This window comes from Strix aluco, chromosome 1, assembly GCF_031877795.1.
Source record: "Strix aluco isolate bStrAlu1 chromosome 1, bStrAlu1.hap1, whole genome shotgun sequence".
NCBI classification, from domain to species: domain Eukaryota; kingdom Metazoa; phylum Chordata; class Aves; order Strigiformes; family Strigidae; genus Strix; species Strix aluco.
In genome coordinates this window covers 21,887,266-21,911,986 of record NC_133931.1, presented here as the reverse complement: position 1 = coordinate 21,911,986, position 24,721 = coordinate 21,887,266, and the positions used below count along the sequence as shown (strand labels likewise).

The window sequence follows — 24,721 nt, the reverse complement described above, 5'->3', positions numbered from 1 at the left end:
GCTGTAGAGGAATGAAAGATCATTTTTCTTGGAAGGTGTAACCCACCTGCATCTCTCAGCAAAACTCGATGTCAGCCTATATTAATTCTCAGAAAATTGTCCTCTTGAGAGAAGTGGTGTGTTTGAAAAGTGTGTTTAAATATCTGCTTATATGAGCATTGTTAGGGCCACATTGTTTCTGTCATACAGTTATGTATACATTTCTAAATGTGATGTATTGCCATGCAACTTTTATTTGAGATGGACTTAGAGACTGTCCTAATAAAACATGCTAAGTTTCTCTAGTGTAGGCTGGAGTCTTAGCCAGCATTGTTTAACTTATGACTGCTTCCATCTTTTAGCTTTTATTTAATTTTTTTTGCATTTCCTTTCTTGTGAGTTCATGCATTCTCTTCTCCATGACCTTAATTTTAATTTATTATTTTCTTTTTTCTTTTTGCATGCCTGTTTCAATTTTTGTTGACTTCAGAGGGACAAGGGATATAGAAGGGAAAAAAGAGGGAGGGCTGGAAGGGGATGAACAAGATGGAGTATTTCCTGAGGAGGAAGAAAAAGAGGAGGAGGAGGAGGAAAAAGCAAAGGAGCAAGAAGTTAATGAAAAAGGGGAAGGGCAAGAGGTGACAAAGAACTGTGATAAAGAGGAAATCAATGGATCAGGGCATGATGAAAAAGCTCAAGACCACCAAGCTGAGGAAGGGAAAGAGGATGACAGGTAAAATATACTTGTGTTCTATAGACCTATTCTTCTTCCTCCTGTCTTGTCTTCCCTTTTTCTTCCCTTTGCTTTGTTTATTGTCTATCTTCCCTGCACCCTTTTTTGCTTTCAATCATGATGCTTTCATATTTAAGCAAGTTTCACTCTCAGCTTCAGTGAACTTGTTCTGCATACCAAATGATATAGCACGCTAACTTGACTCATTATTATGCATGCAACTACAGCATATTATTTTTTAAATTGGTTTAGACTACAGTTTGGGTTTGACTATAATAAACAATAGAAACTAAGATTCCTCATTACATTCTCTGCTTGAACTATTATTTCAGGGAAGAATCTTTCGTTGAATGATATTTCATCAATATCAAAACCATCTTTACTTTCATTGTGGCAGTATTAAAGAAGAGAATTTGGATGGGTTTTTTACTTCTCTTTATGTACACTGATAAATGTGCGTGTTGATTGACAATTGACATGGATAAGCAGTCTTCTCTTTGGTTTTTTTCCATGTGAATAACTGTCATGGGTTGCTGTATTGTGGAGGGGTCATGTATGTTTGCTGCTGTACTGTATCCAGAAACATTTCAGCACAATTGGCTCTGATTTTATCAGATAATATTCCAGATTTATACGTTTTACCACAATTCCTTTGAACCGTGACTTTTAATGTAAATGAATGACACTTTGTATTGCAAAATCCATGTAATTTGCATTAAGAGAAATACAGTATTCCTTCTTTCTTCATTAGCAAAAAATGAGTTTGAGATTTGCGTAATAGTCTTGATCCCCTTCTCACCTACATGTGAGAAAATCTCAGAAAAAAACCCTTTCTTTTAACCTGCTAATTCTGCACTACCTACAGGTAATTTATACCTGTAAAACTGTGCTCATATGTATTAGGGCAAGAATGGAGAACTCTATGGCAATCCACTTTCTTTCTTTGCTACAGGTGTACATGCCTGTACGTACACACACATGTGAACATGCACAAAGAAAAGGTGATGATACACAAAGAGATTCAAAATTCATAGTGTTCAGTCTGGGGTGGTATGGGCCAGTATAGCCATACTACTGCTTTTATACATTAAGTGCCATCATTCTTTCATTCAAGTGGGTGCATTTTAGAATTCAGCAAAAGCAGTTGTTTAGAAACAGCCATCTTTAAGACTGTCTTGGCATACATGTTCCAGGGACTGCTAAATGGTAGTGTGGGAAAGGATGTCTTAAAGACCTTTTTCTCTCCAGATTCCCATTCTTTCCAGTTTAGCATGACCCTGCTCCTGGTTTCCAGCTTTCACTCAGGTTAGTCTTCAGCCAAAATGCTGCCCCTCACAGAAAGCAAAGTCATCTTTGAGAAACAACTTCTTGTTACCTATGCCAGCTGGTTCCTCTGCTTGTTAGCTGCTCTCTGCCTTCAGGAAGAAGCAGCACAAGTCAGGAGTCCCTACTTGACAGAGAAACAAGAAATTATTGACTACTGTGCAGTGACTTTTGTTTGTGTTTCTTAGACTTTGGCTCCCAACATGGAAGTCAGCCTCCAATATTATTTGCCCACTTTGCCCATTTTGACCACTTTTAGTATGTAAGTTGTGAATAAAAAAGAAAGTTTCTCTATATCCACCTTCCTTTCCCATGGTACAGTAAGTGCTCATCTTTTTAGCGTTGTCTGAACATTCTTCTAGGGTTAAGAAGCAAACAGAAAAGCACAGATTTATTCCTATATAGGTACAGGTATAGGTACATATATACATTTACATACACACAGAGTTGTGTATCATTAACATAGTGAAATATCGTGACATGTGTATTCAGTGGACAAACCCGAAGGCAGGATCAGTCCTAAGCATTGTTGTAAGTTCAGTGCTTTCTGCTTGCTTGTTTGGCAATTTATAAGATACCTTATACCTGGCAATTTACAAGATACTTACAAGATAAGTTAACAACTTCAGCTTTCAAAAAAATGTTTTCAGACATGCCACCGATATTAAACAATCACCAAAACATCGCTTAATAATTAAACATATCAATAGGTATTTGAGAGACCCAACAGAACCAAAGCAGCCAATTACAGAATAGTAGTAAATTATCATCTAGTTCTTGAGATCTTGGCATCAAGAAAAGCTATTTTGCAGATGGGAATTTTCAACATATATTTTTGCTTCAGAGATGTATCTTTAGTTGAACAGCAGTCACCATTCCTCTGGGCAACCTGGAATGCAGGGGCTGCTCTCAATCACTCCACCATCAAAAATTAGCTCATTAAGGATACATCATACCTCTTGTTGTCATTGTGCTTATATACTTTATGAGTAATGGTAATAGTCACGCTAAGGGCTTCAACCTGCTGAGATCATAAGTGGGTTCAATGTAACTTAAATGACCGTGAAGACAGATATCCATCATGGATTCATCCCATGCCTATTTTAAAGAGTCCCTCAGTGCAATAAACTGCATTAGCTTTTGGAGTACTGGAGCACAATAAATCAACAAATCCTTTTTGGCAGAAATAGCTGCAGCATCAGATTTTGCCTTCGTTAAGCCTTGTAAAACTAAACCTTGACATATGGTTGACCTATAGGGAAAACATAATTATGTTCCTTCTTGCCAATAAGTGTTTAGTAAACAGAAAGTGTGGATTAAGCTTCCTTGCTTTAATTTTTAAGGATTCCTTATGTACCGTTCCCTGACATTATTTCTTCTTCCAGCTTCCCAATGATATCAGGCACAAAAAAAGCGCCCTCTTAGATATAGTGTGTGAGCAGTCATAATTTCTATTGCTGGAAATCTGTTTAAGATTGCTCTAAATCTTAACCTTCCTTAACATTTTTCTAAATACCAATCCTAAGCATTAATTCTGATACTCATGATAGTTTTGTTTTATCATATGAATACACAGAAATTGTAATCACAGAGCAGGATTTCACTGTGCTACACGCTGGTGAAATACAGAAGAAAAATACAACCTCTGTTCCAAACACACAGACTCTAAATCATGAGATGACATACGAGTCCACAGAGGAAAACACAGGAGAATTAAGAAATGTTCCACATGACAGGAGATAGTTACAATACTGGGTTGGGAACATCCTGAACACAGGAGAGTACTAAGGGGAGATTTGAAGAAAGAAAATAAGATAGCTTTGTGAATGTTTCTGGAGAGCTCTCTTCAAGTATTAGAGGAAAAAACATGAGGTACTCACTAAAAATTTATCAAGTGGATGATGGGGCAAGTCTGATGAGCAGCAGGAGCTGATCTTTCAGTCTTGAGTATGAGAAGATAGATGTGATAAGGAACAACTGCTAAAATACTGGAAATTAAAGATTAATTATGTACAACTGGATAAAAGAGAGTATAGATTTTTACTGATGTATGGAGAAAGATGACACAGCCAAATTGAAAGTCTATGAAACTTACCTTTCCTACAGTATCCTGGAAGGGGTTAGGGTAGGTAAATTGCCAGGGCTGGAGACAAGCACTTCAGTAGCTGGCATCTGAGATGGTGAGAGAGTGGACAAACAATAAGCTGTGTGGGTGGACAGATAGGGTAGAGATGTGAAATAGAAAACATGCTCAAGTCACAAAAAAAGTGGACCTAATATGAAGCCTGAATTAAATGGCGTGCCCAAATAGCAGGTCTGAATGACATGCATGATCCACATGGCTGGGAGAAGAAGCAGAAGAAAGGTCTTGGAGGGAAATACTGAGTTGAGATTGGTGATTCACAAGAAGGTGCCAAAGAAAGAGGTTTTAGTGTAGGCAGGAGGAGACAGGGGAGACGAGAGGGAGTTTTTATTGCAGAGGGGATAATGCTTTCATGTGCTGTTGATGAAGGGATGATGTCTGAGGGATAGCAATAGAGGAGACAGTACTACAGCCCGGTGGGACCATCACAGTTAACTGGGTGGGCAGAAAATGAGAATCTACCAGAGCATGTTTTGAATGAAAGGTTAGAGAGAGAAAAAAATTGAGAGGGGATGAACTGTGGGAACTAAGGGAAGTAACATATTAGAGCATCATTAATTGTAGCAAAGCAAAGAAGAACAGTGTACTTTTGAAATTTTAAGAAATCATTCAAGACTGGCAGGAGTAGTTTCATCCGAATGCAAAAAGGGAAAGATAGTTGTTTGGAAAGGGTTTGAAATGTAATTGGAAAACAAGAACTCAAGAAATTTACTTAAAACAATGTGTTCCATTCAGAGATGGAAAAGAGAAAGGAGATGTGGCTGTAGATGCAGACCTGATGAGAGCAAGACTAAAGGTTCTGTGCTACTTTCTAAAGGGATATGCTGAATCATGTTTCTATGATCTGGGAAAAGAGTCAGTGACGACCAGGTGGCTAGAGGTAAAAATAAGGAAAGAGGCATGGGGGGAAAGGGAGGTGAGAAGATAGCATACGATCACTTAGGCAAATAAAACAGTTGAGGAAGAGATCCAGTAAGAAAATTCTGCATCCATGACAGGGGCAAGGGGAGAAAAATGTATAAAGAGAATGCAGAGACAGCACAGAAGAATTGGTCATGTGTTTTGCTACGTATTGGAAGAAATCATTGACATCCCATGTGAAGAAAAGAAGTGAATGCTAAAGGACAGTAGAAGAAATAGACCTGATTAAGTAGGAAGATGTGTCATGAGGACTGAGGAAGGAGAATTTGTATTAGAAAAAGTCAGCTGGGATGTAATTTTGCAGAGGCACATGAAGATACAAGAAACAGAGTGCAGGATGTACTTTTAAGTGACGGATTTCTTCAGATACAAAACTTTTCCTCTTCCTAATGGTTCTTCATGCTCTCTGTGTCCCTTCCCTTGTTGGGTATAAAGATTAATTTCAAATTCACTTTCTAGTTCTTTATTGTGTCATTCAGTCAAAAAATCTTTAAAGAATTTAATTTGTAGGTTTTAAAACTGAATCCTGATGAGTATTTGTTCCTTAGTTTTCATTATATTATAATCTTAGTATTTCAGGTTTTACAAGCCTTCCACTGTGATTGCAGCTATTATCAGTTAAATGTAGTGTTTTGCAAAGCTGGATGAAAAAGCATGTCAATTCAGTCTGTGCAAGCTCCTTCTCAGGGGTGGAAGCCAGTAACATTTTTTGAAAATCTATATTCTGGTAAAAATATAAAAACCATACAAAAGATAACAAGCACCGAGAATCTATTTTTCATTGTGCATGTGCTGTTTGGTTTCTTAAAGCTATTTCAGAATGATTACAAAGATTGCTCCAGCTGCACTACTGGATCAAAGAAGTTAATTGTGCCTAACCCTTCTAGACAAACAGGCCATATGTTTGTAAGGGAAAGCTGTAGCCTGAGACTCTTTCGCCACTGCATGATCAGTCCTTTAGCAAAATTGAAGTGCAGGCAGTCTATGCTCCCAATAGCGCTCTCTCTCGCTCTCTCTCTCTCTAGATAAGGTTCGCCCAGCTTAATTTCTGCCATGGGCGGAGAGAGAACTTGGGTACAGCTATGTCAATGTTTATGTAATTTTTCAGGGAAAACATGTCAGCATGCAGTTTCCTGAAGCTCTCAACCCAAGATGTTGGTGTAACAAATTTTTTAACATCACAACAAAGTGACCTTGCTATTCCTGGGATGAGAGCGGCAGATTGCAGTACAATGTTTGCCAGCTCTTTTCAGCTGCAACATTTTGTTATTCAGGCAGCTGGGGCAGATATGATGGACTGAGTCCTTGAACAAAATGCAGCAACTTTATTTTGTGTCCCCCTAACATAACTCTTCTGCATACTTCTGACTAGATAGGCAGAGAGGTGCTCATGTATTGCCAGTCTGTGGGTCTGAAATCGAACCTAAAATAAACTTTTTTTCAGTGAGATTTAATTTGTATTATTGGGCTGTATAGAGTCTGTTAGCAGTTCATGGCAAATTCTTGTCCCATTTGAAAAATAGATTCAAAGTCACTACTTTTTGATGTAAGCTTTTTAACTTTAGTATTCCACAGCAAGGCAATCTTCAAAACCTGTAAATTCATATAGCTACTGAGTTTGCAGCAACACACACAGTCAATAATTTGGCCACTTGGTTTTTTACACTTTTGTAGATGACGTGGAAGAAAATTATCTGTGACTCTGGAAAAATACTGTGAAAAAGGATACAAAATATCAATGGTTCAGAAAGGAATTATATGAAATAATGTATTTGTTGTGAAATCTGTACTGAGAGTAGCATACAAATAATTTAAGAAATGTCGCAAAGTCACCTGTTTCTAAGTTATTTGTCACCATCTATCAAGCCCTTGGAGACCCACTTTTTCCTGTTGCTTTGGAGTAAGTACAAAAGATGTATAGACTCCTTTACAACTAGTAAACTTATTCTGATCCACTGGGAGATAATAAAGTAATGAATTTGGAAGTACACATTATTAACAGGTGAACAGTGAAAATACCTCATTTGAAACGATCTGGAGCTTTGATATATGGCACCCAGCAGGGTACTCAGACAATTTTTCTTTGACAGCAACATAATATCATTGAGACTGCTTCACTCTCCATGACATGCTGTCTGCACTTTAACCTCTGTTGAGTCAGCTCCAACCTGTGATCCAGAAAGCACTGGTGTACTCCTGTTACTAAAGATTATTTAAAAACAGTGCATCAGTAGTTTAAAAAAACCCTCCAAGAGGTGAAGATGGAAAGCCATGTAGACATGCAGGAAAGTAGGGATGAAGGGAAAAATTAAAATGAGAATTTGAAGCAAATATAAATGTTGAAATTAGTTTTTGCGCTTTTATGTGTATTTAAAAAGGCTCATTTTCTGAAGCTATTTAAAACTAGAATGAATCATAAGTTCTTCAATAGACTTTTTTATCTTTATTTGTACAAAATTGAGCACAATAGGTCTGTGGACAAGAATAGCAATAGCAACAACTAAGGGTGGGGTAGAAACTTATCAAAACCAGGAATTGAATGTTGAAGCTCATCAGGCTTTTATTTCTTTGATATTATGATTCTGTGGTTCTGTCTTAGTGCTGTATGTTTCCACTATGTTTACCTGAGTAGTTTTTGTTAGAAAAGTGAAAAGATTCTCTAAAATTCATGTAGTTCCTTTTCTGATTCCTCTAAATGTACTTAATTAAAAATAATTAATAAGTTTATCACTTAGCCACTTAAGAATCAAACACAAACTCCTTCCTGTTACTTCATAAAAGTATTTCTAAAACAGTTACTGGTTTTGTGCCAGGGCCTTTGAAACACATTACCAGATCCATCTGGCAAGTATGATATTTTAACTAACAGTCAGGGGGCAAGTGTTGGTCTTACCATTGTGTACTTAATACCTATGGTAAGATGATGGTCCAGTGGTTTGCCATTGACCATCTATCTGATTTTAATGTTATTTGACCAAGCATCTGAACAGTTTGGTTCAGTACTGTCACTGTACCTGCATGGTATTCATATTCATCTTAGTCTATGAAGTCCATAATGTGCTACCTAAACAAGCTGGGAGATGTGTAATCAGGTGGCCCCTAGTAAGAAATAAGCTTATATATTTCCCTACAAATACCACAATACCCAGCACTTCCCAGCTCTTAGCCATAATATGAGCACGATTCCTATGGAGGCCAAAGGTAAAGAAGAGGAGTCTTTGCTTCAAACATGCATGGTGTGCAAAATGCCACTCTGCCTCAGCAGGGAGTTTTGGCCATAGATCTGTCCTCCCTAGGTCAGAAAAACAAAGTTTGCAGACCTGTGTTCAAAAAGATATAAGCCACGTTTCCTCACAACATATTCTTTTTATGATGGTCTTAAGTTTTCTGGATGCTTTTCTAATTTTCCCCAGAGGCCCAAAGTGACTCAAAGTCATTTTGTCAAAGTGACAGAAGTCAGACAGGCAAGATCATGATGCCCCAGATAATGCCTCTTTTGTTGAAGTAATTATGGCTTCAGATCTCTTGCTCATGTCCATTTAGCTCTCAGTCCCAGAAGATCAATTCAAGAGAGGCGCTAAGGGTTTGTGAGCTGTTAGTAGTGCTTATTCTGACCCTGATTTTTCAGAATCCTCAAGCAACCTGAATTTCCAAAGAATGAAGGAAACATCAGAGTTGCTTTATTCTTTAGACGCCTGCTGCCACACACACACACACAAGCAGTACAACAAGCATGAGCATATCCACATTGTACAGTACTAATCAAAGCAATCCAGTCTCTCATGAATGAAGTATAGATGCAGCTATAGTGAAATCCATATTGACTACATCAATTTATTTAAATAAAGTCCTTTCAGAACATCTGGATATTCCCTGTGTATTACGTGATTTTCCCCTTAATGTAATCTCAGTAGCACATCCTATCCAGTTCCTGCATGTCTATCTTCCAAAGTTTTCGAGCTGACAATGTGTTTTCTAAGTAAGAAAATCTTCCTTATAGCTAGTTTCACTTCAGTAAGTAAAGATGATAAATCATCTTTACCCTGAGGCAATAGAGGTAAGATGTCTCTTACCTCTATATATTTTCTAGCATTTCTGCCTTCAAGTCTGAAATTTTTCTCATTGTCCTGACTTGGTAGTTTTAGGTCTTGGACATAGCGGATTTGAAGTCTGGTTTATCAATTCTCTGCTTGCTTTTCATTTCATAGAGCTCTTTTCAGGCCTACAAGGAACAAATCAGTAAGTGTGTTAATATAGAAAATGTAATGACCCCTCTCTTCCATCTGTGTTGGAAGACTATAATTCATCAGTATGTTTGAATAAGCACATAACATTTAACTTTCAGATTAAGTACATACAAGGTGCATTTCTGTAAGAGACACTCAATTAAATCACGTTGCACACTGTCAGTTTTAATTTGGCAAGCTTGTTGTTAACCTGCTTTTACAAATGCAACTGCTTCTTTGCCAGGCTGGGTTAAAGAAGATGCTTTCTAAACTCAGAGATTCTGGATGTTATTCAAAACTGACTCTGTCTTTGTTTGGAATGTACTTACTTTACTGCCAAGACTTCAGAGCTCATATGGACTGCTTGTATTTACAAATGAATATGGCAGCTGACTAATGCAAGACTTTTGAACTGCAGCTAGTTTTCTCACTAGCCTCATTTTGCATTCACACATAGTAAATGGCTGGTTCAGTTCACTGTATCAGAGGAAGAGATTTCTGCAACGATTCAGTACTGTTAGCAGGGTAATAAAGCTTTTCTGTAACTTTGTAAAGGAGAAATTGGAAGTTTATCAACAGTAGATGAATATAAATATAATATTTTAATTATAACATTCATTAATTTAAATTAAAAAGTTGTTATAAATAAAAATATCTTATAAATTATATTTTTATATAAAAAATGGCCAATTGTTCTCTCAGAGATGGTGAGAACTTTTATCAAAAATCTTTGAAGCTCTGTGAAGAATTCAGCTGCTAGTGTTTGGAAACAGTTATCTGCTACAGTTTTTTCTCATCACTCATTTGTTGTGACAGTATTTGGTAATTTTGAAATTTGTTCCTATTTAAAAAAAGCATGCTAGACATGATATGGAAAAAGCTATACATCTATTAATTTATAATAATAAAACAGTGTGCAGAGCTTGATATCTAGCAGATGGGGAAGATCCAGTTAAAGGCAACCTATGTACTGTAACAGGTGAAGTATTTCTGATTTGTAATGAAAGAGCCCTTTGAAACAGATACTTCATATAGTGTTAGTTTTATTTTGAGGTGTGCACACAAGTTTTCTTTGAATAAGAATATACATAACAAAATACATTATAATCACTGCTTTATTGTTTCCCACCAACTTGCTTGTTCTAATTTCAATAAACTAAACCTAATAATTAAGTTAGTCCAGTAGCTATTAGAGATTTATATCACAAACAAGTTAATAGGATAACTTTTGACTAAGTGAATCTCAAGAGACTAAGTCATTATAATTTTGAACCTGCAGTGTCTCTCTTTGATGTGAATTGGCAGATGAGTGCATGCATTGGCCAGAAGCATTGTTCCCATGGAAGTGCTATTTCCTACATCATAGCTGTCTCCATAATGCTGTTTTTGCTAAATTAATGAAATGAGACCCTCTCCAATTGACTTGATAAATGTATTAAGAATGTCATTAAAATTCCTCTCCTGCTTGTAAAAATCTGTAAACAAAGTCTTCAGTGGGTCTTCCAGTCTCACAAGAGACATGTATTAGAAAATATCTATTACAACAATTGAAAAATTGTTAAAATCCTATCCCTAGGACATCACACCACACAGCTGTACTCCACAGTTGGCAAAGTGTATATTTACTACTGCAGGTGCTTTATTTTCTTTAGGGACCATTACCAGAGAACTAAGCTAAATGACAGGGAAGTAGTAATATTGACTGTGCATTGGGAAAAACAGAAACCTGCAAGATCCTCCAAATGACCTAAGTGTAAATCTGATTCTCCAATACATGCACTTTTGACAGAGCAACAAGATTATATGTTTTCATTTCCAATTCTGCTGTAAAGACAACTGTGAAAATACAAACAGAATCCTCAAAAATCTGACTAGCATATACAGTACAATGGATAGTATTGATATATTCTCCTTCACATTTAAAAATATTAAAAATATTGTAGATTGGAAAAATGCCTGTGCTTCATAATACTGGTTTTAGCAAAGTATATTTGTTGGTAAGTAAAAAAAAAAAATCAAGATTGTCCTAATAATTTTAGTCTATCAGTCTTACTGATCAGTCTAAATTTAGTCTGTCAGTTTTAGTCCAGCAAGTCACTAGCTAAGCAACAGGGCTGGGGTTCCTGACACTGGGACTTATTTTGAGCTGGCAGATGGATTGTGATATTATTTAACAAATGAGATACAGGGAAAGAAAGGTGTTCAATTTACAAGAGTCTAATTATCATTTTGATAAGGAGAGAAAAATGAGGTGATGGGAGAGGATGTCTGAAAGGATATGATCTGTATTTTTTTGAATGACAGTGGTATCCTAAGATTTGGATTTGGGCCAATTTGTAATTTCTATTTCTTGTCTATGAAGAAAGACTAAGTGAGTGTATTTTCCCAGTTTAGCCTTTCTCGTTGCTGCCCTTTGGATTGCTTAATGTACAGAAAGAATGGGCAGTACTGCCCTGTGCAACAATATAGGATGCCTGCAAAAATCTTAATGAAGTTCTTTAACCTATGGGACTTTATAATTGCTTTTTATAGCCGTAACAGCTTTCAGGAGAGTCACTAGGAGAGTCTTCAGTCTTTCAGGAGAGTCTTTAGTTCCTCCATCCCCATTCTGGATAGTTTGCCACATACTGTAAATCTCAAAAGGCATGATAAAACATAAGGACTCCCAGGTGTCAGTGGGGTTTTTTTTGGTTTGTGTTTCATTTTATTTTGTTTTTCTGGCCTAAACAAAAGGTTCCTGAGGAAATTTGGCACTTATTGTACTAACCAGCCAGTTGCTATAAAAAGTTTCTGTTTCTGTAGGCAAGAATCTGACCAACTCGTGAGATGTTTTCCAACTCTGCAACTGATTCAAAAGCTGCAGTCAGAAACTGCAGGTTTTTAACTATAGCAACAGGACGAGACTTTCCATTTGGTACATATGAAATGATGAGGATTCAGTGTGTCTAACTGCTTCATGGAAAATATAACAGCAGTCAACAATCAATTAGTTCTAAAATTATTATTTTCTTGTAAGAAACAAAATTAAACACTTCTAAAGCACTAATGTCAGAAATTGGGAGAGGTTGGATGAAGTTTCTGACTTGTTTTTTACTTCTTAACATCCCAAAATGTTGATTAAACCAAGTTTTTATCTGGAACCTGTTTATCTAGGATCTGGAGCATTTGTCCACAGTGCAGTCCATTTTACCTGGTGCAAAGAGTTACCAGCTATACTGTTGTATATAAGATGGCTTCAGATCAGTTTCTCAGCCTTTGAGGCAGGATCCTTTTGCACTATGAAATCTTCCCTCTCCTTAACTCAAACCTCACAAACAGTTGCTTTCCTTCTCAGCCAGATATCAAGGAAATGGTCTGTCTAAAGCAGGAGATACCAAGACTAAAGCAAAGATCTTCCTATGAGACCTACTTCTCTGCCTCTCTTCTAAGAGGATTTCCTTAGGCACTTTATGGTATACTCCTCCCCATCAACTCCAGAAGGGATTATTTTCCAAATAGTCTGTCCTAGGCATTGTATTTTGGGAGAGTTTCTCTGCCATTTTTTTCTAATCTTTCTGTAATTCAGCACAGGTATTGACAAACTGGAGAGAAAAACAAGATAGTTTCTGATTATCTGGTATAGTAGGAGTGTGGAAAACCTTGATAGCAAATTTGATTCCAGAGAACAATTGCTGCTCCTGTTTGAAAACAAGTGGGTCTCTGTAAAGAGATCTTCAAGATTAATGCCTTTAAGAAATCCAGAAACAACACTGCATTTTCCAGAAGGCTATGCATGAATACCAGTTTTGTACTTCATTACTGTTTTTCTTTAAAAGGATTCATAAACAGCTTATGGGCTAGAATTGGCCTGTTGAATATCAGGATTTGAAAACAATCTGAGATTTGTAGTACCATCAAGGAATTTAAGGCTATGTCTATAACAGTAAGCTAGACAGGGCCAGGACATAGTCTTGATCATCCATATTGTTTAAACAGTTTATGTTCTCCTTGGCATAGCTTTGTGCCGGACACTGATAAGGTGCCCCTGATTCAGCCCTGGCACAATTCAGGAGATGGCATGGGTCAGGGTCTGATTCCTATAGGCAGCATGCTGGAGAAAACCCTGTTTTGGGAAGGGTGTAAGTTAGCTGTGTGTATGCAGGCTGTCAAGGTCAGAGAACAGGCCTGAGTCATTTTATTAACTACTATAGGTGTGGCACAGGAGTCTTCAATGACAATAAAGACCATATTAAATTTCCTGTCATAGGTATCTGTCAGTCTGACTCCCCTCAGCTGGCTAGCATGGTATATTTTTAAACATAATATCTGGTGCTTAGGGTTGTCGTACCCACCATTGGCTTTAAATTACAAATATTTATAGATGTCTTACTCTCTTTTCTATAGTCTTATTTTTCCCTTGTTTGTTGTGAAGAACTTTCTGCTTCAGCTTTGAGAATATATTCCTCTAAAATTTATCCATAGTGTAGGTGGCACAAACAATTATAGTTCAGAAAATGTACTGTAAAATACATAGGAAGCTGACATGCCCTACTTGACCCTGACTGGAATAATTATCACTTAGGAAAATACAAAAATATTTAACACCTCTCTTGAGTTTGCTTTAAGTAGACTGTTTTAATTGATGATCAGATTTCAGGGTTTGTTTTACACTTAGCTGTTATTAGTCATTTGACTTGCATTTGAGTACTCCCTCTGCTTGTTTGTGAAGAGATTACAGAGGAATGCTGTATTTTAGGAAGAGTGTGCAAAGTTACTTCTCACAACTGAGAAAAACTAGAAAAGAAAGTGATTGAAGTGGAAGACTGAGTAGAGAAAGCTTTCCTTTCTTCTGTTCAATGGGAAATTGAAACATCTGACTAGATACTTACACAGACAGGGAGACCTGTCTGCAGTTCTCGGGTATCCTCAGGTGGTTTCCTGGATTTAGGGGTAATGCAGGAAGCAGCATTCCCATGTGAACTGTGCCCATCACCCTGCTCTTGTTGACTGGTTGGTCCGCATAAGCCAGAGTCAGTGACCTGGCTTCAACCTTCACTCTGCTATTGCTGTAATCTGTGGGCTGCCACACAGCTGGGGTTGTGTGATCATTTTGTTCTTGTTTTGGTTGTAATAAGGGTGATTATTATGCCATTATGCACATATGATTGGGATGAGCATAGTTATTTTTTTTTTCCCTATCTGGATGCATATTCTATTTGCAGACGATATTTTTAAGATATTTTTAATATCTTATAAGACACCTTGAGAACCATGTTTTTAGTGCATATCTATTCATTGACTCATATCATCTCATAAATTACTTTTATTTAATGTTAGTTTTAAAATATTGTTGTACATATTTAACTGGATGTGTGTGTGTGATAATGTCTGTGTATATGTACATGCAAAGAAAACTTCCTGTAATTTCTGCTTCACTCTGAAGTCCATCTTTCTGTTACCTCAGAAAGGAAGCAAACCTGGCATACAATACCTGATTTTTCTGAGAATAATCCATTTCTGGCACTGTCAAAAGGCAGTCTGGGTAGAAGGATACCTTCACTGGTGAGGATACCAAGCATCTACCAAGAATAATTAGTGAGTGAGGGTTGGATGACCAGAAAGCGTTCAGAGTGCTGATGAAGGAGGTGCTCCTGACCACTGCAGATTTACTATGAGGTACTATAAGCCACTCAGAACTCTTCTAGTGCTGATTTCTAAAAGCTTTTTTTTTAAGAGAGGAATTGACAAAAAACAAAGCCACCTTTATGTGATGGCTTTCTCCAGGAGCTGTTTGCTAGTTGGGAACATAACAAAGATGTCTTCTCTGCTGCTTTAGAGAGGATGGAAAAAACCGTAAACATTTAATTAAAGCAAATAGTTTTAGAACTCTTCTGGAAAAAAAGCAGAGTTTTGTGAATGAACTTTCAATATTAGCCATTTGTATTAGTATTTGATATATCTACATAAATCTAAATCTAAATCCCTTCTTCCTTACTTGAATTCTCTTTCCTACATTTCTCAGTTGGTCAAAAGAATGTGGCTGAATTAAATCTACCTTATTGTTTGCAGGTGTACACAGCAAAACTTCATTTTGTGATACAGAAGCCTTTAGACAGCAGCCAAGGAGCAAATTTTTGTAATGCATAGTATTTTCATAGTTAACTTCATAGTGAAATTATAGCAATTTTGTTTGCACGCCAACCTTTTTAAGCACATTGATTTCTTTAACAGGGGTAACTATTGTAATCCATTGTACTTAAATAGAATTATACATCTTAGGAAATGACACACGAAGCACCTCAAAGGCACATTAGACTTGGGAAATGGGAACTTTCTCCTCGGTGTAACTTTTTATGAGAAAACAGAATATTTCTGTTTTCACTGCTATGACATAAGACATTTCTTAAATGTTAATATAACTTATAAAGCAATGTCATAATTACTATTCTCTATATGACAGGAACCCACTGATTTTCTGAATATCATTCTTGAAAAATGGATCATTGGAACAGGTTGTTCTGTAAGCAGTAAAAATGTTACTTCCCCTATTAGCCTGTGTGTGCAAATGAGCTCCTACATGAAATAACAGAGATTCAGTAATGACTTGTACTACAACCTTTCCCCAAACGAACAGTCATAAGATCTCTCTCCAGGGATCTGTTTTCAAAACAGTTTTAGAAACTACATAGCTCTAGTTTTCTACTCCTTTCAAATTTGAACTGATTTTTTAAAATATTGTCTTTTAGAGTCCTGACAGAAAACACAGTCTCATTAATCATATTTCCTTAGAGAACTTGGGTTAAAAATAGCATTACTGGATAAGCGGCTCTAATTTTCTGATTCTTAGAAGCATTTTGCATAAGGTAAAGTTGAAGATACTAGCTCTTCCCAACACTGTTCTTCCTAGATCTCTAGTATTTCTTATAATGCAAGGTAGTGTTGAAACAGAACTATTTTCTGTGGTATCTTGTTTCTGTGAATCAATCTCTAAAGTTGTTAATTTGAAAGAAATTACAGCATGTGGCATTATCATCTGACAAGTTATCATGGTGCTAAAAAGACCCACAAATACAGATCCTCCTTTTTTTATCTTCCCTGTCTTCCTCTTCAGCTGCATCCTATCCCACTCCTTCCTTAGTGATAACTGTACCAATGTGAGTCAGCGTGTACTAACATATAACAACAAAGAGTTAAAAAGGGATAAGAAAAAAGTTTTCAGGTTACCACTCTGTTCCAGTCTTTTGTTACTGTCTGCCCAGGCAAAGCCATTATGGCTCGCTCTCAGCTTTGTTTTGTGCCTCTTCATCTGTTGATTCAAACATTCATTCATATTTTCCCTTATAAATTCCTTGAGAAGCACAATCAATATTTTTTCACTTGATGGTAGAGGTCCACTTCTATAAACTAGCTCTTATGTTTTCCTCTGAGTTGTGGCTTAACTCCAAGCATTTTGTGACTTCATGCACATGCAGCTGTCAACTAAAGAGCACACCACTTTATGGTTACCTCTCAGATATCTTAAATAGTTGCATTGTTGTTCCAGATTTGATGCCTTATCCCAATTCCCCTTGAATCAGTGGAAAGAGACCCAGTGATCCCTTTGCTTTTGAGGGCACTGCATTAATTCCCTAGCTAAATTTTTAGTGACAGAACATGTGTTGTAAGAACTACATAAAGAAGCCATAAACCCTTCCTTTTTTGAAATAGATTCAGGCCATTATAGGTAAGGGGAAAGGAGTGTGGCTATACCCACTAATATTTACTCTAGAGACATTTGCTGAGCAGTAAAACTCTAGGAATAGCTGTTGCATGCTTTTGAAAATCTTTTTAAGGAGATGCACTATACTGAACAGAATAGTAAAGGTCTAAGTTCTGTGCAAGAACTTCACTGAAATAGAAACATTCTCTGTTTATCCTCGGGCCCATATGTGCTCGAAAGTTTCCAGGTGTGGATTTTGTCCAGACACTTACCAGTTAGATGTCAGGGCAAAATTGCAGAGGTACTGCTGTCATCACTGTAGATTGTAATTTCTGTGCAAAGGAAAGAAAGGTCCCTTAGCCTGGTCCACTGGGAGACCCAGGTCTCCCTGGGGCATGTTGTGAAATGCTGCAGCAGATAATTTAGATGCAGCCACGTAGAGCATGTAGAAACAGTCTACAAATGGGTACAAAAGGTATCTTAGAATTAAATTCCATTTTATCAGTAATGATGATCTATGTCACATACCGGCCAAGTGTTGTATGAAATACATATATAATACATGTATTTGTTACTGAAGAGGGGGAGCAAAAACCTATGGCTGTTCATTACTGTAGGATAACTAAGCTAAACCAGTTTACTGAAAATATCCTTTAAGTGTCTGGATGTTTAGAAACCAAAGCTAGACTTCAGACTGATAGCCTTTTCCACTCAGTAATGAATCGAGTATCTGTGTCCTGGAGGAATATAGATTATTTGTGTGTATGTATGTGAGACGAGGGGCACCAAGCAAAAATTCCCAAGCAAGAAGTGTAAATTTCCCAAGCAAAAATTGTATATATGATATATATGGATGTATAAATTCTTTGATATGCTTTTGCTGGTAATGTGTTTTAAGACAATCAGTAAATAAGAGCTTGTTATTTAAAACAAAATTTTGATGAGTCAAGTGTGTTTACAGGAGACCAAACAGAAACCTAGAATTAACATTGCTCCTTTTTACCTCTCAAAAACCAAACCCTACCTGTGTGAATTAGCTGCTTTTACCCTCCAGTCTCCCAAAACTTTCCATCTGAAACCTGTCCTTTTCTGTCTTCCCCTTTTTACTCTTCTTTGCGCTGTTTATCCATCCACTGGCTGACAGTGTCTTTACATCCAAAATGCAAAGCAGACAGATGGGCACCTCAGGAAAGAACATGACTAAGAGCACCAGCATTGGTGGGGACATGTACACACTGGAGAAGAACGATGGCAGCCAGTCGGACACGGCAGTGGGTACTGTTGGCGGTGGTGGCAAAAAGAGACGCTCCAGCATCGGTGCAAAGATGGTCGCTATTGTGGGTCTCTCACGAAAAAGCCGTAGCACATCACAACTCAGCCAAACTGGTAGGAACTGGATTTTTTTTCTCCTCTCAGATTATCATTTGAATGTACATAATGTGTATGTATTATGGTTTAATCATTTGAATATTTTGTTGAAGTTGCCTAATCAACAATATTCTACGGAATGAAGAAACCAGTCAAACATCTTTTTTCTCTGGACATTTACCAAACTATTTTCTTTTAGCAAAGATCCTTTACAGGTTGGACTGAGACTTTTATTTTCTGCTTCCTGAAACCTGCATAATGCACTAATTCCTTGCTTCTCAGGAGCCAACATGAGCTGCTGTACTTCTGTCTGGGGGGAATCCTTACTGCAAGTTTGTGCAGGGTCACTGAAATGTTGCAAAATTCCTGTGCTTTTGTCACAGTGTTTGCGTATTTCAATATGCTTTTTTTTTTTTTCCACATTTGAACATACATCCTTATTTTGAAATGAAACAATTTTCCTGAAAAAAATTATGTCATATTTATTTAGCACAACTGGTTTATTACTTTTTAATTAATTTCTTTTCAGCTTATGAGCGTATTGACCATCAGTATAAATTTTCCTCATTTCTGTTTATCTCAGTTAAAATTTGATACTGAAATATTCTACCTAGGAAAAATTGAGACATTTTTTGCTTTGATGCCTGAAGAATTTAAAATCTTACGCATTTTTTTCTATTCCTCCTATTTCAGGGAAAATCCATATAATGCACTCTGAAAAGCTCTCATTGTCAATTAAGGAAGCTATATAGGACAAGTGTATTTTACATGGAAAAAGATTACTTGTATTTAAATGACATATATATAAGAAAGTGTTTAAGAGATTTATATAGTTATGCACATATATATATATTTCAAGGTATATAACTAAGATATATTGTATGTTCAGTATTTAAGCAAAACTGTTGTAATGTTGTCATATGGTTCAACATAAGTTTATAGTGTTTAGCTGTGTGTGGTCCCATCTGAAGGTCTCCATTATGCTAACTACCATTCAAACATTGATAAGAGATTTTTAAGTTCTCTGGGAAGTTTGCAGTTTATATCGTGAAACCAAGTTATAATGTACAAGTAAATGGAGCAAAATGATGATTTGCAGTGTCAGAAATTGTGGTAAATTTTGTAAGTAAACTTTTGTGGGAAGGGGATTTAAAGTACCTGGAAAGAGTAGAAGTAAAACAGAGGGGAAAAGAAGGGTAAGCAAGAAGGGTAACAGTCCAGAAGAAGGAGGAACACAGAAAGAGAGCAGGAAGCTTGAGTGTGTGTCTTAATGAGATATGAGACAAGAGAATGAAGAAGAGAGGAAAGAACACATATAGTGAAAGCTCTGAGTATTAGCAAACACTGATGACTCCATCATTAGGCAAGTCTTTGCAGCAGTCTCATGTTTTACCAACTCGCAGGTCATGGAAATGGCAGTTTCATATACGTTTCTATTTTCTCTGAGTTCAAATGAATGTGAGGCAAAAGATGCAATCATCTTTATACAGATCTGGGAAGTGTCTGGTTGGGAAAGAAAAAAACATAGCCACTTTCTGACCTAGAAATCTAAATTTTACTCATGTGATAGTACACAGGTATGTAACTGTATTGATGTATTTGGATATCAAGTCGAATACAATGCACTACATGACTAGTTCTGTAAGAGATATTAAATGAAGGATGTCAGCTCTTTGTATGCTGTTCAAGTATGTCTCAGGACTAGAGAGAATCTGTATTGTGTGGGTTGCCTAGATTTGATTTAAATACTGTGCTGTCTTACTTATTTGGGACTCTTAATCTGAAGTTTTTCTCTGTTATATCCAGTCAGTTGCCCAACTACTGATTAAATGCTCAAGTCAGGGACAAATGTGAAATGTAACTCTTTCAAAAGCACTCAAGGTTTTTTGACCCGTTGACTGTGAACAGGGTGTTCTGAAAAACTCTTGAATAAAGAGCTGTATTTCAGTGCTGTTAGAGGTGCCGCAGAAACCAGGGGAGCCTGCATGGCTCTGGCCAGCAGCCGCTGGCCTGTGCCTGGCCCTGATGAGCAGCCAGTGCACCTCCTGCTGCCACCTTCCGAAAAGGCCCCTCGTGTATCAGTTGAATATGGGTTGTTTTGTGCATTTGTTATCACACACCTGCTGCCCTATTTGAGAGCACTCCTGAGGGGGCTGGTCTGATGGCCACATGTGGCTGCACCTAACAGGACAGGCACACGCATTATTTAAATAGTTGGGTCATGTGAGCATGCGGGTCACACGGTAAGCAAACCTGTGGCTACATGTCAGCCCTGGATGAAGGATGTGTATGGTTCTGAGTCTCTGGTGATACAAGGTGATGGCATGCTGGGTGGGTGAGGTCACATCATGAAGAAGTGTTTTGCATGTCTTAAGCATCCATGGGCACATCTTAAAGAAAATATTGGGCACTAGTGTTATACACGAATGCCAGATGTTTAAAACTTGCAGTTAATGTATTTAATGAATTTATAAATTTCCCTGGTTTATCTCATCAAGTTCCTGTTTTCAGATGGTAAGTGGCTGCACAAGGAATCATGTATTGGTGCAAGCATTGATATAAGGGCTGGGATCGAAACACTAATGTGCTGTAGAGGTCCTGCCAGTACAGTTTGCTGGAACTGTCAGGGGATACTCAGGTGACAAGGCACTGGGACCACATAGAAACTGGTTGAAATATAAAGGGTTCTTAGACAGGTTCTGAAGAAACTATGTGATTCAATTGATCAGATAAGTATCTCCTTACATATCAGGCTTGAAAAACCATGCTGATAGGAGATAACAATACTACGTCTATAGAAAGTTGTGATCATATTTATAGCAACTAGGCTTCTATAAACTGTGTGCGCATATGGAAGTCAGAAGAAATGCCTATCAGTATCTCTGAAACTTTTTTCAATTGTTTTGTAAAGCATAATTTTATTTCAGTGGTTTTCTTCATTCATATTTTTAAATAAATCTATGCCAGAAGTTTTTTTGAAAATAGGTCATCATAACTGCTTTCAGGACTGTGAATCAGACTTACAATAAATGCCTTAAAAGGTCTATTTTTACTGTCTTTTCAAATTAATTTTATGCTATTTTTTGTTATTTGGCATATTATTAAGAAATCAACATTCAAAATACACACATTTTTTATTCTGTTCTGTAATTCTTTTAGTGTATTCAGGTAGGAACAGTTGTTTGGGTTTTTACGGGTAAATGGTATGTTGATTTATTGTTATAGGTGGGAATAAAAGGAGTATTTATAATAATTATTATTATGTTTATTGTTTATGAATAGGAATTATTATTATCATCATCATTATTATTATTGTCATTAACCTAACAATGGTGTTTGGATTTCATTCAGCTATGGTGACTGTATATTCTGTGTTGGAAGGCCTCCAGAGAGAGAACTGAATACATCTGAAATATAACAAAAACCTGAATAAGCGATGCTCTTTTCTCCTTAGACATATACAGTTTTAAATGCCTAGAAAACTGTTAATCTGATAACTCTGCTGACCAAGCCCATCAAGGGTAATTTACGAGAGTAAAATAATAATTCAAGAAATTGAAAAGGTCTGACTTATTAACATAGGCACTAGGAACTGATCTTTTCAGTTTTATCACAGCAAGAGAATCCAAGTGTGTTCTCATACGAAAAGAACTTAAGTGGTGCTCTGTGGATCACTATTGTTATGGGAAAAGAAAGAGCAGAAAAAATGCCAGTGTTAAGACCATGGGAATACAGAAAACATGAATAAACATAGATGAGACTCATTCTCTCACTTCCATTTGGGCTTAAAGGAGCATTGTAATTTATGATTTTTAAAGTTCATACTCTTTTTAACAATGTGCATCACTGCTGTGATATTTATTTCTTATTATTTGATTTAAGGAAAATTTTAAGTGTAGGAATATACAGGATCAGTATTTTGTGAACTGATTTGGTTTATTTCAAAGCAATTAAAAAAAAAAAAAAAAAAAAAGCCTGGAAATTCCTGCAATTTCTTTAACCTTGAAATCAAGTTGATGGTTGGATGACACAAAAGTAATTTTACTTCAGGTAACTTTTACTTAAGACTGTAGTAAAAGATACTACACAATAGAGTGGCTGGGTAAATCAGAATTCATCTCAGTTCTGGTTCCTGTACCTTTTCAGTGCTACAAAAAATAGCTAAAGGAATGCTCCCTACACTTGAGTCAACCAGTCATTCCTAGAAGCCAACATGTGGCGGGTTAGGAAGAGTTTATGTTGTAACCTTCAGGTCCTGATTCCACAGGCATTCTTCTTAGTGGAAAAGCTGGCTTTCTTTTCAGAGGAAAATAAAATACAAAATGGAAATCCCAAGCAGCATCTTAACAGTGTTTGCTTAGCTATTCATATCTGGAACGCAATCCTTTCCCTGCTGGACAGCCCTGATTGAACTGATGATCAGGCTTTCAGACAGGTGCAGACCTGTAATTCTCAGTTTTATCTCACTAATGAGTGAAGTCTTTGCCCTCTTCTGATTACACAACCTTAGATCTCCCTTTCAACTTACATACACTGTCTCCGGCAGGTGAGCACCTCGGTGTCTTGACTTCCCTTATTTAGCTGACATTTCTCCTTTAATTGGGAAAATATTTTATCTTTTCTTTAGTTAGCCAAGACCTATTGTGTTTGTAGGCTGATTATATCCAAAAGCCTAAGCAGTTTAATTTGTGTTTTCAAGACTTTTTTTAGAATCTGGACCACACCATGGATCATGCATACTAAAATATTTCCTGTGTGTACATTCAGTCATATATACATAGTCCAGCGCACTCTCAGAAACCGAATCCCACGACGGCTTTGGGTATATGATCACAATAGATGTCATCTATTAAAGCAGATGACAGAAGGCATGTAACACTATGACTTGAGAGTGACCAGTACAGCAATGCCTGCAGAGAGGTGTAACCATGTCTTTGAACAGAAATAAACTGCCTTTGTGTGTCTCTGTAGACTTATTTCAAGGTACAGTGGTCTGGAGGGCCCTGTACACATGAACCGAGCAGCTGACTCTGGGTGTCAACTGACACTGCCTGAACTTCAGTTTCTCTACTGCCTGAACTTCAGTTTCCCTGTGGTGACATATTGCTCCATATAAGCTGATTACTCTTTCTAATAGGTGAATTCTCCCAAGATAAAAGTTGTAGAAAAGCATTGGAAAACTATTGGAAAGCTATGCAAGGTCAGCCAAGACATAGACAAGTATTATAACCTATTAAAATCTCATTAGAAGCAAAAATTTTAGTGGTTTGTTTGGGTTTTTTTTAATGAACAAGATAAAGGCAGTTCCTCCTTTAACAGGTGGGCAAACTTTGGCAAGATGTCATATGTGGCATGAAGTTATAGGGCTGTAAATGTAGAGTTTTGGGACAGTGTGTCATGGTGTTCTGATCTCTTTTAATATCCTTTATAATTTTGGTGGTGTTAAACTATGGCATTATATTCTTGAAGTTATATTTCTCTGTAGAAAAAAGTGCAAAAATCAGTTGATTCAGTGCAAATAGAATAATGATTGCCCTTGAGAGAATTAAACAGTGTTCATCAAAAAGAGGCACTTCTTTAACGAATTCCGGAGAGGTCCAAAGCATAACCGCAGTGAAACAAGGTTAAACTATTTTGAAATGTTGATATTTTATGGCTACGTCTTTCCTTAGAAGAAATTTAAGAGAACTAGGTCTCTCAGAGCAAGAAGCTTGAGTGGGATTTTATTTTGTCTGTGTGTTAAAAGGCAATTTTGGATTCTGTATGGTTTGTAGGGTATTGAAACTATGGTCTAAAGTGCTGTATTCATAAGTCTCAGTTATGTCTGTCAGGAACCAACCATGTAGCCTGTAGAGCAACTTCCTCAATTACTGGAATAATTGAAGGGAATCTGTTGGGAACATTGGTCTTGTATGGAATTTCACATTTCTCAATTCAAAGTTCAGATTTATATAAAAACCAGTCTTCTACCACACATACAGTATATGTTTCCTATTAAAAAGAAGATGATTAATCACTTCCAACAGTGGTAACTAAAGGAGAAACTACATTGATTGCCTTTCATTGTCTAAAATGAGATAGAATATGATAAGCAAACATCTTACTGAACTAAAAGTGTATTTGTTTTCATAATATACATTGTTATTTTCTATCCCTATAATTAATTTCTGTGGCCAAAACAGTGACTGAAATTATCATTCGCTACTTTTAGTATGGCCATGTATTTAATTTTTTTAAAATCACATATATAATTCAGGTGATTGGAAGCAAGCCGTTTGTTTGGGGTTTGATTTCCTTTCCTATTCCAGAGACAGATTGCTACTGTTAATAAATTGTTTTAATGTGTAGTA

General features: G+C 36.8%; 1 protein-coding gene across 29 annotated transcripts in view; it reads left to right on the top strand.

Annotated features, from left to right (window-relative positions):
* The window catches only part of RIMS2 (regulating synaptic membrane exocytosis 2), a 500,381-nt gene that overhangs the window by 421,704 nt on the left and 53,956 nt on the right, over positions 1-24,721 (top strand). For 24 of the 29 annotated variants that reach the window (XM_074814158.1, XM_074814086.1, XM_074813314.1 and 21 more), the window contains one exon: positions 18,148-18,389. In XM_074814158.1, coding sequence (XP_074670259.1) covers positions 18,148-18,389 — 242 coding nt within the window. Of the gene's footprint in view, positions 1-469; positions 713-18,147; positions 18,390-24,721 lie in introns of all 29 variants that reach the window. The other 5 variants (XM_074812830.1, XM_074812657.1, XM_074813968.1 and 2 more) reach the window with 2 other exon arrangements.